The 15,450-nt window shown below is 47.5% G+C and overlaps 1 protein-coding gene across 3 annotated transcripts in view; it reads left to right on the plus strand.

The window, feature by feature from the left end:
- The window catches only part of SH3RF2 (SH3 domain containing ring finger 2), a 128,015-nt gene that overhangs the window by 108,065 nt on the left and 4,500 nt on the right, over window positions 1-15,450 (plus strand). For 2 of the 3 annotated variants that reach the window (XM_044916757.1, XM_021702046.2), the window contains exon 10: window positions 1,581-2,041. The exons of the other annotated variant lie outside the window; for it this stretch is intronic. In XM_044916757.1, the coding sequence (XP_044772692.1) occupies window positions 1,581-1,850 (270 nt within the window). In that variant the 3' untranslated portion in view covers window positions 1,851-2,041. Of the gene's footprint in view, window positions 1-1,580; window positions 2,042-15,450 lie in introns of those variants that run through there. 3 annotated transcript variants of the gene reach the window in all.

A 15,450-nucleotide genomic window follows, 5' to 3' on the forward strand; every position in this document is an offset into this window, starting at 1 on the left:
CCACCATGACCATCACTCTCTGCACCACCACCATCACCCTCAGCACCACCACCACCATCCCTACCACCACCATCACCCTCACCAGCACCCCCACCATGACCATCACCCTCAGCATCACCACCACTATCACCTCCACTCTCATCACCATCATCACCACCATCACCATCAACACCAGCACCATTACCCATTCCACTCCAGAAGGAAAGATGATGTGGTTTCCTCCTCTTTGTTAGGCATTTACTGAATGCTAACAACCTGGCAGGCACTGTGCTGAGGACTTGACATGTCTCATCTCATTTAATCCTGACAGTAACCCTCTGTAGTAGGTATTATTGTTGTCATCCTCATTCTAAAATGAGGACATGGAGGCTTAAGGAGTTATAGTACATTACCCAAAGGCACACAGCTGATACATGGGAGTGTCTGGAGTAGAAACCAGATCTGATCGAAAAACTCCTGCTCTTCACGCTAAGCTATCAGCTTGTAAGGAAAGGCATTTGGAAAAAGTTAGGGTTGACTGATATAAATGTTGGGAGTTCTTTTTCTAAATTTTAGTATTCAAATAATTCTGTTTTCCAAGCCCCAGTTGCCCTTTACCCCAGGCTGTTAAATACAGCCCTCAAATTATCAGCATTTAATAAGCGCCCAGACCTCTGCAAGATATGGTAAGGGTCAAAAGTATGAAGAAACTTGCATTCTCGGTGGGGGACACTAGGAGCCAATTTCATGGAAAACAGAAATGATTTCTAAACAGTGGCACAGAACAGCATTAAGCCCTAAATCAGGGATGTGCTGAAGCAAATACCTGTTGGTACAAGGTAGAGACAGAACAGGCATGGAGAGGTGAAAGAAAGAGGGACAGAAGGGGAGACCGTGCCTCCCGTGAAAAGGGGGGCCTGCTAATCAGCTCCAGGCAGCTGTTGTCAGAATAGGGCACAGGCCTCAGTGCAATAGATCTTTCATTTTTTAAGAGACATATGAAATTCTGATTTTTCAATGCCATTACCCGATTTTTGTGTGTTGGCCACTAAATCAAACTCTCAAACATTCTGCAGATGACATTCAGCCAGCAGAACTCTGCTCTGAGGATATAAGGCTGTTATGAAACTTATAAGCTGGAGTCGGCAGGGGGGTGCCTTAAAGAAGAGGTGGCCCTGAGATAGGTCTTAATGGCAGGCGGAGGGGAGAGAGGGAAGGTGAACCTCTTATACCTTCTGGAAGGAACTCTAGCCTCTTGCCTCAGCGCTTTCCTCAAGGGGTTGCCCCTCCCATTTCTCCTACGTAATTTGTCATTCTTCAGTTCTCCATTTAAATAGCTCCCCCTCTAGGAGGCCTTCTGTGGCTACCCCATCCCAGCCTCGGCTCAAGAGTGCTCCACACCTCCCCTAGCATCTGACACCTCCACCACCACAGCACGATGCAGAGCAGACCCTCATAAGACACAAGTATTTGCTGAATGAACACAGAAATGAGGCATTTTAAGGAGGGCCAAGTGTTGAGAAACAGCACGAGTCGAGTCCCGGGGAAACCAGCACAGCTCCCACCTCACCTGGGCCCCTTTGCTCTCCTTTCTCTTGCAGCAAGTCAAAACCGTGAGATTTCAGAATTACAGTCCTCCTCCTGCCAAACAGTACACCTCCCATCCCACCTCAGGAAAGCCTGAACAGCCCGCCACCCCTAAGGGGTCCCAGCCTGAAGCCGCCCCCACAGAGATGAACGTCCTATTCGCCCACCGAAGCGGCTGCCATTCCGGACAGCAGACAGACCTTCGAAGGAAGTCAAGTTTGGGCAAGACCATGACCCCGGTGTCCACTGCTTCGGCCACACAGACCGTGTTTCCCAGCAAATGAATCTACGGGTGGCTTTTCCCAGACCCCAAAGAGGTGAATTGCATTTAAATACAGTCTGCCTCCACTGATGGCGTCCTGCCATTCTTTGGCTACTCGAGCCTGGGTCCTTGTTCTGCCCATGTTACCTCTGGGAAAGGAAAGGTGGGAGCAGGGAGTCCTGCCCTGGCTGGGAAGATAAAGCATGTGGCCTTGCAAACATAACGATTTGAGGCAGCAAGGCCACCACTCAGACCAAGGAGTGGGAGACAGTCTTGCCTACCCTCCATGGAGTGTGCAGCCTCATCCCTTGTGTTCTGTGTAGAATTTCTATGGTGCCCTAAAAGGGGCTTCAGCCAGGGGTGTCACAGTGGTGGGAATGTTGGCATTGTTTCTTTGACCTCATCACCGTGTTCTCAACAAGCATCAGAACTTCTGCACACTGGCCACTAGTGGCTGCCATGTTGTTCCCTCCATTGAGTCGTAATCCTGGCTGCAAAGGGGGAATCTGGGCGAGGGTGTGAGATGGATACTCTGATCATTCTGAGAGTCCTCTAAAACCAAAGGGAGTCCGCTTACGGGATGTGGTCCAAACAAGAAGGTCAGAGAGAAAGCTATGATCATACTTTAAACTTCTGAATCTGTTTTCCCATGTATAATCCTATACGATACTTAAGCAGGAAGCACAGGGCTGTGGATAGGGTCCTGTATGGAATTATGGATAATTCATTCATCCTGGCTCTAGTCTGACTTCTCCAAGAAAACACAGCATGCTTCAAGACAACTGTGTAAGGGGTTTGAGTTTAGATATATATTCCGTTTGCATTACAACATTCTTTACCTTCTCTGATTTCTTCTCATTTGGGGCAGACTGGCTGTTTCACCAGATCATGGTATAAGGCAGCAAGGTCAGGGAGAAGGTACCAGCCCAAGGCTGGAGTGGGGACACTTCGTGGAGGACAGCTGCTAGAACAGAGACGGGGCAAAGAAGGTTGGAGAGGGAAGGGAGGAGGAGGAGAAGAGGGAGGGTAGAGAGAAGGTGGGGGGTGGGTATGAGAGAGAAAGACAAAGACAGGCAGAGGTGGGGGACAGTGTCAGGGAAAAGGGAAAAGGGGGGGAAGAGCGGCTTTGGGGACAGAAGGACGGAGCCTGCAAAACCAGGCGACCCCACCGAGATGGGGCCGAAGCGAGCGCCCTGCAAACAGAGTTGAGGGGGCACCCCCGAGAGCTGAGGCAGTGTTGTAAGACAACCTATCAGTCCTCCTTAGACTTGACTGTGGTGATTTAACATCCACTGCATGCTCATGAAGGTGGGCCCTTCAGTGCATAAATGCCATTTGCCGCTAAGGCTGGGTGTCATTAAAAAAACAAGGCAGGTCTAATTAGACCTTTTCCCTGGACAGTTCTTGAAATCCTGGGATTAAAAACATTGATCTTTTACATACCCCCCACACACACATTTGGAAAACTGAATTGTCCACATACTTTTCCAGATATTAATAAAACGAAAACAAAACCATAATCCTGCCAAGGAATACTGCCCAGGTGTCATAACTTTGGGCTTGGTAGAGCCAACATGGTAACACGTTCTAGAGTTTTCTGTGAGATGACCAACTCCTTGCTTCACTGAGCTGAATATAATTATCCAGGTGGAGAACTGGGAAAAAGTCACAAGGACAGGGGGGCATCCCGTATTTGTCAAAAGAACACCCTGTATGAGTTTAGCAATGAGTTTAGTAATCCTACTCTACACCCGAGTGGCAGATGTTGTGACCAGCCAAGCAGATATTCAGACTGTGCCTCAGGAGCAGTGGATCCAGTTAACTTTTAACTGCTGTGGCTGACAAGCGGTTGGACAGGAGTAACGGAGACACGGTCCTTGCCTTCCACATGAAACAGAATATTCTTCCAATTGCCCACTGTCTTTATTGGGTAACCTTTCTGAGAAATGTCAACAATTCAAAAGGCTTGCCACCCGCATTTCAGACTCCTCACCAATGCCCAGCATCACACTTACTCCCTCCCAAACCAAACCCCATCTCCGGGCAGTCATATGAGGATTTGAAAGGAGCAAGAGAGAGTTATTTCTGAACTCACGGGCACCTCCAATCATTTATTCCATCACCATGTTTCAGACAGTTCCTGTGTGCTGGGCACTGCAGTGAGGACAACGGACACATCCTCTCCTTTAATGTCTGCCGTTACCTCCTAAGGCAGCTCTAACTGTCCCCAGGACAGAGCCAGGGAAGCCAAGGCACAAAGGGTAGCCACAGAGAGTAGCAGAGGGGGTTTGACAGCTGCCCGCGCCCCGAGTTCAAGCTCTCTGACCTCAGAGCCCAACATGGGACTGTGCTTTGTGAACGAAGAGAGGCACCTTGAGCCCAGGCCACTGACTCCCAGCCGCAGGGATGTGACATAGTATAACGGATGCAGATGCAGGCTCGGCCACACACAGACTGGGTTCAAATCCCCATTACCACGTGCTAGCCACATGACGTTGGTCAAGTTACTTAACCTCTCTGAGCCAGTCTCACTGATAATAGTGGAATGATAATAGCTCCAGTCTCCATGGGCTGTCCTGAGGATTAACTGACGTATTATCAAGTGATGCAGCACACACCTCACGCATGTCAGACTTGAATGTTTTTAAGGGAGTAGGCCACTGAAATTGCAGGTGAGGAAGCCTAAACAAGGGCATGGCCAGGGCAGTGGTGCTAAAAGGAAATGAGTATAGCCCCGTCATAGAGGTCAGAGCACAGGGTAGGCTGAGTACTGAACGATGAATAGGAGTCAGATAGCAAAAGGGGTGGGGGAGGGACATTCCAAGCAGAGAAAGAAGCATTTAGCACTTGCAGTAATCAAGCCAAGTTCTCTTACATTTAGAGGAATCCACACCTTTGTGGAACATTGCAGGGATCCCAAGTAGAACCAAGTACCTCATGTCTGAAGACAAATATCCCATCCTGTGAGAGCTCCATCCCTCAGCCAAGACTCAGTCACTAGGAAGGTGCCCCTTCACCTCATGATCACACCCTGGTATCTGAGCACTAGGAAAAGTGCTGAGGGCAGGCTCTGATTGGGGGTGGGGTCAGGGGGACATCTGAGAGGTGATGGAGGGGCACAGCCAGCTGAGAACACACTCCTAGGACCCTACTTTTTTTTTTTTTTAAGATTTTATTTATTTGAGAGAGAGCACAAGCAGGGGGAGGGGCAGAGGGAGAAGCACACTCCCTGCAGAGCAGGGAGCCCGACATGGGACTCGATCCCAGGACCCTGGGATCATGACCTGAGCCGAAGGTAGATGGTTAAGTAACCGACTGAGCCACCCAGGAGCCCGGGCTAGGGCCAGACTTGAGGAAATGGTCTCCTTAAGCAGCATTAGGACCCTCACCTAGGGCTCGTCTCCTTCTTCTCTCATGTGGGACCAGCTACACCTCCTCTACCTTCCACCATCCCATAGACAGGGCTTTTGGAGCAGCAAGAGCTTAAAGCAGTGCCCCACCTGTGAGTTGGTGAGATGCAGAACTGACCCAGTAAATACAGGCTCACTGACTTCCAACTTCCGGTGAAACTTCGGAAGGTCCATCCACCCCAGGCCTGCCGTTCCAGAACAGCAGCGATCCAGCAGGGCCGGGTCAGGGGCAAGCTGTAGTCAGATGGACATGCACTCTTCAGTTTGCCACAGTCCCCCCTACCCTGCTTCGCTCACTCACAGACCTACATGTGAATTAAGCATGTTCTCCTGGAGTCTGTGTGTGGAACGTCATTTCAGTCAGTCTTCAGGGACGCCTTGAAAGTTGATCAGCTGATCCAGGCACTCGGGTCTCATGAGTGTAGTAAGCTTAGTCTGGGCCTAACAGGGTCAACAGTTTTGAGGTGGGGTCTAGGCATCTGTGTTGTCAGCATACTCCCCAAGTGATTCCAATGTATAAGAATCAAATCTACCTTTCTCATACCGTACAGTAGGACGAGACTGTAGCCACACTGGTTGCCAACATATTGAACAATGCCTGTAGTGATAGGTAAACAGTGGATGCTCGGAGCTCCCCGAGGCCTCTCCCCACTCCTGCCCCCTGGCCCTTTCTCCACATTCTCCCCATCGCTCTAGCTTCCAACAACCTAAGAGCTCAGGCCCGGGACAGCTGAGACCTTCAGCAATAACGCTCTTCTTCATTCTCACTGGCTAGTGCCTACACCATAGTGGTTAAAAATCTTGACTATTACCCTGTTATAGAGAATAAGGCCCCAAAAGGTCCCTCAGAGATTACGAGCACTGCTATCAAGCCCAGCACTCTTCCCAGCCACTGTCCAGCCCTTGGTAATCACTTCCATCAGGCCCTTGGCTTAGGAAAGGAGCTGACTTGGAGGGTGGGCAGTTCCTTGCTCACTGGTCTCCACCTTTTTTTAGCAAACGTTTTCACAGGTCCAAGCAATGCCCTTTAGCTTCCCAGCTCCTCTGGCATCAGTTAAGCAGGTATGGAAGTCGCTTGTCTCGGTAAGATGAGCAGGCGTGATCCCCACCCTCTCACCCACCTCTGCCCATACAGACCAGCCTCACAGCCTCTGTGGGAAGCGACCGGCTGTGGCAGGCAGCAGAGCAGAGTCCTATTACGGCTCCGCTGGGAGCAAGGGCTGAGCAAGCTGGGCTGAGCCAGGCCAACAGCTGCTCCCACAGGCGCCTCTTGCTTACGTCTGGACAGTAAAGACCCCAGTTCTGCCTTGGGCCAAGCGTAGTGAGTGTGAGCACTTCCAGCAACCTCTCGGGTGACCGTGAATGCCAGTGGCTCATGGAATGTGCTGGGCAGGCAAGACCAAACTAGAGGAGTTAACTCCAAAGATCCTTGCAGCAGCTCGGTGTCCCTGAGAATAAACCTTGCAAGGACATTTTGCTTGAAATAGAACAATGTTAAATGATCAAGCCATCTGTTTGCCAGGCCATAGTATTGTGTCCTAGACCAAAGCAGAAACAAAATGTTCTCAGGAAGCCCTTCTGCCTATTGACCTACACTTTGACAAATAGAATGCAACAGAGGTGGGAGCAAAGGTGACAGGGGCGGGGGGCGTAGGGGAGCATTCCAGATTCACCCATCCATCCATTCATTCATTCATTCAACACTAGTTATCCATCACCCACTCTGGATCAGGCTCCGTGAGAGACTGTGGGGGTTCAGTGGTTCACAGGAGAGAGAAAATATATATGGGCCTCACAGAGTGGTGTTTCTTAGTAATTTTACTGGATCTGGGGGCTCCTTTCTGCCTTTCTCCCGTTTTTTTAATTAAATGGTATATATATATATATATATATATATATATCTCCTATATATATATATATATCTCCTATATATATATATGTATATAGGAGATATATATATATATATATAGGTGATATATATATATATTATGAAACAAATAACCATATACCTACCATCTAGCTTTTTAAAAAGTAATCATTATCCAGTCCATTGAAGCCTGCTGTGTGCTTCATCCAATCTCATTCCTTCTTCCCCTCCTCCCCACTTCCCTCACAACCGCTATCCTGAACTCCATGCTTACCATTCCCTTGCACGTTTTCCGCACATGTACCATATGAAATTTTCAGTGCGGCTCATAGATCTGCTCAGTAAAACTAGTCAAAGCAGGTATCACAACCTGAGGCCATAGAAACCCCGCCGAATATTTGAACTCCCATCTGGCCTCTGTCACTGGGATTCTAAGGCTTTGAGTCATTGCTGGGAATTGAGATTTTGATGTACAGCATGTCTGGTTTTAAGAAGTTCTAGTTTAGAGGGATTTTTATACTCATTCTTCCCAGTACAGCTGCTTAGAGAGATCTTGCTGCTCCCAAATAGGTAAAATATGGGTTGTGGCTGTGCCTGAACCATTTGAGTATAGGGCTTTCCAGGTGGCCCTCCTCTGGGCCTTGCCTGGCCCCTCTGGGGAGCCAACTACAGAAACCAGAAGCAGCTCCTCAGAATCTGCAACCAAAACAGATCTGGCTGCTGCTGAAACAAAGTCTCCTAAGAACCTTGTGAAGTCTGCAGGGAAAAGCTATTCTTGTCCCCTGACTACAGATCAAGAAACTGAGATTCAGAATGTTTCAATGCCTTATGTTAGGTTTCATGATTAGTTTGAGGGAGACTACTAAAAAAAAAAAAAATTGTCTCTGACTTATCATCCAGCAATAATTGTCACCATTTACTGAGCACCTACTATGTACCAAGGACTTTACATGCATTATGCTATCTAATTCTATCCAACCCTATGAGAGGAGGTATCGCATTATCCTATTTTAGAGATTATAGTTAAGGCTCAGAAGTCAAATGACCGGCCCAAGGCAACAAGGACTAGAATCCAGAACTCTAAGCCCAGACCTTAATCTTAAATCACTGCGTCCCTTTTGTTCAATGGCAACTATTAATACACAACATGGTTGAGGCTGGAGAAGATACACAAATGGGTATGTGCTTCTGAAATCACAGGGATGCGGGTGGGGACAGGGTCAGAGGATGGTTTAATTCAGAGGGTCCAGCCCACCCAGATTAAAACTATACGGGTCTTGCAATCAAGTAGTAGTGGTGGGAAGGAAGGTAACTGAGAGTGTGCTATACAGAGATATCCAAAAAGCAAATGTACCCCTGCTCCGAGGGCAGCCAGACACAACCAAGCAACTTGAAAAAGAACGGAAGCTTGCAGTATGATTCTGGATCATTGACGTCAAAGCACGATAATCATTGTGCATTCCCTAGATCTCTCCCTCTCCATGAGTTTATTTCTGGTTTTGCCTGTCCTCACTCTAAATGATACAGAACAGAGACCTAGAAGATGGGGGATATGATTTCCAAAATGACCCTCCACTTTCGTCTTCTCTGTGGGAACAAGAGGGCTCGAGACCAAGAACATCTTCCAGTGTTCCATGCTGGTATTTATCCAGAGTCCAAAGGTGATTGCTTTCAGGGGTAAATACACAGCCACAGATGCAAGCTAATTATGCAAACAGGGTCACTGTGGGATGGACAAGAGCTACCACCCGGTAAAGACTAAAAGGGATGCTAGCCAAGACCCAGGGAGAAAGGCAAAAGGCATTTGCAAAAGCCATTTTGTGTATCTTCAGTTAATGCTATTAGAATCAGTGCTAGCATGACCGACAGACTTGATGAAGGGCATTTGTGACGTCAGAGTTTGCTGTAGGTCACATGTGTCCTGGAGGCCAGAGCCATCCTGATGCCCTCCCCATGAACACAGTGACTCCCTGGACCACCCAAGAGGACTGTGAGAGCTAGTGGCAGTCAGCAGACCTTCACAAAGAAAGCAAAAGCAAGTTCGCATCTAAAAGTAAGGAGGCAGCAAAACCACCTGGAGGACCAAAGAGGAATTCAAATCAATAGCGCCTTCAAAGGGTGGTACCTACCCCTGATTCCTAGCCCTTCCCCAGTCCCAGTTCTTTGGGGAGATGTTTTACATCTATGTCAAGGAGAGAGCTGGAAAAAACTTTACTGCATGAAGAGGACATGTCAGTCACAGCTCGAGAGAGATAGCACCAGCTTCCATGACAAGGAGCAGAGCAGTCGGTCAGAAGGGGCGACACTGGTTGGAAGGGAATGTTAGATATCAGAACCACATTTCCAAATATCCTGTTCTGCACATTCTATTTATGAGCTCAATTCTTTTTTAAGCTTAAGCTGTTTTTAGATGCTGGCAATTCTGAGAGCCTAGGGCTTCTTCATCATGGAGACCTCCATCAAAGGACTAGATTTTAAAGCTTTGGTCAGCAAGGATTTGGGGGTAGCTACACCAGCTATGTTCCCAATCCACTAGGACTTTGTGAGATTGGAGAAGAAATATAATAATAATAGCTCAGGTGATGGGTTTTGGAACCAAGTCATTTGGGTTTCTGTCCCAGCATTGTCACTCCCAAGTTATGTTTCCTTTGGCAAATGACTAAACAAACTTGGATAAGTTACAACACCTCCCTAAACCTGTTTTCCCATCTGTAAAATGGGTATCAGAACCTCCACCTCATCGGGCTGTCGGCAGGATTAAATGAAATCATGCATGTACAGCTCTGATCATTGTATGGAGTACATCGAAGGGTTTGATAAATGGTATTTACTACCAATAAATGAATATGGAGGCACAATTCAAAATTGGAGAGTACAGTAAAAACTAGACTCTATTGTACGAACAGAAATGAGAAGGGGGGAGCAACGAAGGCGAGTTTCAGTTGTCGGGGGGCTTCAGGGAGGAGAAACAGGTTCTGAAAGATGTTAGCATGGAGAAATGTTGTTTGCCATGTGGAGAGAAAGCACCTGGACTCTGGAATCACAAATCCCTGGGTTCAGATCCTGGTCATCTTGGCTCTCTGACCTTGGACCAAGCTAACTAACCTCTCTGAGACTTTCTTGACTCATCTGAAGAGTGACAACAATATATCAGCACTTCCTAGGGTCATAGGGAACATGAAGGGAGCGGGGAGGCCAGCTGCTGGCATGCACGAGGAATCTAGAAGTGATAGCTGTCAGAGGAGTCTGCGGGCATGACAGAGGCTTGAAAGCAGGCGAGCAGCGGAAACACTAAGTAGGAGAACAGACTCTTACTAGCTGCCATTCATTAGACATGTGCTCCATGCAGGTACTGCACTAACCCCTCGGGGGGTCACTTACAGGGCGGGGAAGAGCACAGCAAGCCAGGTAACCCAAATTCAAATCCAGGCTCTGTGTTTCCTCCCTGTGCCACTGTGGGCAAGTCATTGAATCTCCGCAGCCTTTAGTCCCCTGGCTTGTAAGATGCAGGTAGTAATCGCTGTTCTTGGAGTGGTGTGGTGGCGAGGAAATGAGAGAATGGACGTAAAGTCACTAGCATGGTGCCCGGCACATATAAATCGATCTGTGGTGTCAACTATCATGATTACTCACATGCGTGTTTCCCAGTGAATCCTCACAACAATTCCATGAGTTAAGTGTTAGGATCCCCTATTTATTAGATCAAACAACTGAGGCTCAGAGGATACATCACTCATCTAAGGTCATGGTAAGGAAGCAAGGCTGGCTCTGTAAGACTAGAAATCTCGGATTTTTGTTCTCTTCACTTTTCACATAAGCTGGTAAACAGCCCAGGGTTGAGGTAATATGACAGTTATTTTCAATGCATCTTCTGCCATAACGCCCATGAGTCTTTCCTCTTCTGATTGCCCCCACCTCATCCCCTCCTCACCCGTTGGAGGTGTGACGTATAGGCTTGTCTGTGCGCCCGGGCCCAGCCGGTGAGGGCACAGGTGCGGTGTCTTTGGGGACTTGCAGCTTCAGAAGGTGGACGGCGTTGATGACATGTCCATTCTGCCTTGCAGATGGGTCTGACATGGACATGCTTCCAGCTGGCCGGGATTTCGATGAAAACCCCTCCTCCTTGGTGCCAGTTAACAGAAATTACATGTCCCTGGCACACTTTGTAATTCAGAAAATGCATGTGCCGATGAGTGCCACTCCTGTTGGACGCACCGTGATGACCAAGGGGCTGCAGGCCAACATCCTAGCTCTCACTCCACCCCCATTTAAGGTCACAGAATGTTTTCCTCCTGGGTAGACATCAGTGTCACCTCACTCCCTTATCCATTCATTTCTACCCAACAAACATGGCTTGAGCACCGAGCGTGTGCGGGTTTTATACCATAGAGCTGGGATGCAGCAGTGAACCGTGCACGGAGAGCTCCTGCCTTCATGAAGGGTAGTAAATGGTCAACACACACACAGGACAGCTTCTCTGTGATAGATGTTACAAAGGACACAAAGCGACCAGACAAAGAATGGCTGAGGGGGACGAGCCACATTAGGTAGAGTGACCAGGAAAGGTTTCTCTAAAGGAGGTGACATGAGCTGAGATTGAAGACCGAGAAGGAACCAGACATGGCAAGGCGAAGAGAAACAAGCTCAAATGTCAAGGAGATTCGTTCATTTATCCAACATTTTCCATCATACGATAAATACGTGTTGAACCAACAACTGAAGAATAGGTCCATCCTCTTTGTTCCTGCTAAAAAAGACCCTCATGTAGGCAGGAGGAGCTCAGGAGAGATGCCACAAGCATAGAGACAAGTGGCTGCCCTTTCTCCAGCCCCGTTCCCCACCTCGAAAACAAGGGGCTGGGCCTAAGCACTAGCATTCCAGGCCTGTAGGATCCAAACACCTTCCAAGGGGACAGGCCCTCATAGCTCTTTAAGCAACGACTGCGCAGCAAGCAAACAGCAATCTGTCATTTTTTAAAAGCAGTCAGGACGGTTGTTTGGAATTGTGTAGTCAGGGCCTGTCATCTGCTTCATTTTTAGTATATGTGCTACCGAAGCGAGCACTGTCATCTGCTTCATTATCATTAGGATCTCCGCACTGAATTTCCATGCGCACTCACTCACTCTGAAAACACTATTAGTTGGGAGCCTCCCGCCTCCTCCCTCTGCTCCTCCCCACCTCCAGCCCCAGTCTTTCTCTGGAAGATCAGGGAAGAGCCCAGGCTACGGAACTGAAACACTTGACTTGTATCCCGGGTGTGACTCACTGTGTGACTTTGGGCAAGTCACTTCACTTCTCTGAGTCTCAATGTTCTCATCCATATAATGAGGAGAATAAGACACAGCAACCATCTAAAGTTATTATTTTTTTTTAAGTTTTTATTTATTTATTTGACAGAACGAGAGAGCACAAGCAAAGGGAGCAGTTAGAGGGAGAGGGAGAAGCAGGCTCCCCACGGAGCATGGAGCCTGACATGGGGCTCGACCTGAGCCGAAGGCAGACGCTTAACCATCTGAGCCATGCAGGCGCCCCTAAAGTTGTTATCCTTATTTTTAGATTAGTGTGTGAAACTGTCAAAACTCAACGGAGAGAACAGAGATTTAGGTCTTTAAGGCAAAGGAAACTGGAGCAGTGAGTGTGACAATGAGCCCATTTAATGACCTGTCTCCACCTGTAGCGTTTTCCATTCTTGGAGATAATCAAGAAGCAGGATCACAAGAAACAGCTTTCAAGAGGTCTCTTAATTTATCATGATACTTTGTCGCACCAACAATTACAGATCCCCTACTATATGCCAGACACTGTTCTTTGTGCTTAACTTATATTTACTGATTTAAACGTCTCACCACAACCATACAAAGTAAATACTATTACTATGCCCGTTTTACGGATAAAGGAGCTAAGACCTAGAGCAAGTACATAACTTCCACAGGGCCACACAGCTAGGAACTGGTGGAGTTCGGGAATAAACCCAGGCAATCTGACTCCAGTCTATGCTGCCAACTGCTTGCCACCTCATTTACAATGAAACATAAAAGCTTTCCTGCAGACATTGGGTTTTTCTACTTCAAATAGACTTGTCTTCTGAGCACTCAGTAAACAAAGAGTTACTACCTGCCTAATCCTAAAACCCCTGGCCAGTAGCCCCAGCACTAACAAGGGCTGCTTCCCCCGACTACGCTTGGCCAGCCATAGATAAATTCACACCTCCCACCACAGATGGGATTTTTGGGTGCCTATTAAAATGTCAGTCGATCTTCAAGTTGAAGTTCTTCCTACATCATTTAGCACAACCTGGAAGGTCAGATTAATGGGGAAGCCAGCCTCCCCTCGGCAGTTACCTCCTTATTACTTTCCTGCCCCTGCACTCGCTCTCAGAAATGTTACATCACAATAAATGTAGTTAAAAGAGCAAACAAACCACCACTACTTCCTTGAGATCCAGATGCCATTATCTCAAATCACCTTGCCTTTGGTCTCAGAGGACACGCTCCCCACTCCTGACACCGGGCCTGATCTGCAGATGAAAGCCGCCATTTTCTGGGCCCAAGTGGTATTAACCCATCTCCAAAGACATGTGCCCAGGACCAGCGCAAGCTTTAGGTACACCGAAGAGAAGCAGGATATATCCAACACAGGTGGCTTCCCTTTCAAGGGCTAAAAGTCACCAACAGCAGGATAAAATTCCTGCCCACGCTGGGCGGTATACAGTGAAGAGAGCATAATTGCAAATCCTATGTCACTCACTGACATGGCGGTCGCAGAATGCATCCTAGTAATCACAGACTTCGTATTCATGCCTGCTTCTCCCGCTGAATGTAAACAGCCACCTGGAGACTCTGACAGCCCTTCCGTGCTGTTGGCGCCGAATGGAGCACGTCAGCAAATGAGTAAACGCTGCGTTGCATTTGCAGGCCCTGCGAGCTCAAAGAAGCTCAGTTTTGAGTCCAAATGCAGCTGCCTGCTGGAAAACTCAAGGCTTCTTCAGGACTGACTCTGTAGCGATGGATCAGAGCCCTGCCTTTGGAGAGTGGGGGTTTGGGGAAGCCTCAGTGTTTCCCATAAATTGCTGGCAAGATGGGTCCAACGCCATCCTGCAAAGAACAAAACTGTGAACATCATTGAAGTTTCCCCAAAGAGAAAACTGCTCTGTTAAATCAGCTGGAGTCCTCAGAGAGAAAAGAAATCAGGCCCAGATGAAAGCAAATGGGCAAGAGATGGCCAACTCCCTCTCCTGCTCACTTCCAGTTTTACTGGGTTTTCATGGGAACTCGCTCATGGACAGACTGGGGCTGAGTCCTTCAGAAGGCAAGTCTTGCTAAACGCTTTTAGACCAGTTTCCCATCAGTCTTTAGGCATTCTCCTGTCCCCCTTCAGCATGATCAGCTGGGACTTCACTTGCACTCAGGAGGGCCAGGAGCCAAGCAGCATAGTCATGGAGAACAGCCAGCCCCGGGGCTGGGTGTTCAGACAGCCTGCCCTCACCTGGACAGGGGCAGCCCGAGCTGTTGCTGCCCTTCCTTCTGAACCTTCTCAGCCTCAGGGAGAGAAAAGGGCCTGTGGGCTGGACAGGGCAAGGATGACACTGGTTACATACGTGGGGACAGTGGGGATACAGGTTGAGTTTGGCCAGCCAAGTAGAGTGAGGCCTTGGAGGAATTCTGGGGGCTCATGGATTTTAACTTTTGTTTTTGAAAGGAGTTCAGACTTATAAAAATACTGCTGAAATAGTACAAAGAATTCCTAAATACCCTTCAAAGCAAGATGCCCTAGATATTAACATCTTACCATGTTTGTTTTGATTTTCTCTCTCATATATGGTCTTATATAATATATATTAATTAAATATTACATAAATATTTAATGTAAATTATATATATATATAATTTTTCTGAACCATTTGAGAATAAGTTGAAAATCAAATGCCCATCTATCCCTAAACATTTCAGTGTGTCCCCTAAACAAGGATGTGCTCTTACATAACCACAATACAATGACCAAAACCAGGATAGTAACACTGATAAAGAACTGTTAACTAGTCAACAGATCTTATTTAATTATCCTGCTATGTTTTCTATTGTCTACTCTTTTTCCTTCACAGAAAAAGAAAATGTAATGTCTTATCTAGGATCCCATCCAGGATCACATAATGCATTTAATTACCATCTCTCTTTAGTTTCTTTCAATCTGGAGCAGTTCCTCAAGATTCACTGTCTTCTATGGCCTTAACATTTTGAAGAATATAGGACTTTTATTTTGTAGAATCTCTCTCTATTGGGTCTTGTCTGATGTTTCTCCATCATTAGACTCAGATTACTCATTTTTGGCAGTAACAGATAATAATC

This window comes from Neomonachus schauinslandi, chromosome 7, assembly GCF_002201575.2.
Source record: "Neomonachus schauinslandi chromosome 7, ASM220157v2, whole genome shotgun sequence".
NCBI lineage: Eukaryota > Metazoa > Chordata > Mammalia > Carnivora > Phocidae > Neomonachus > Neomonachus schauinslandi.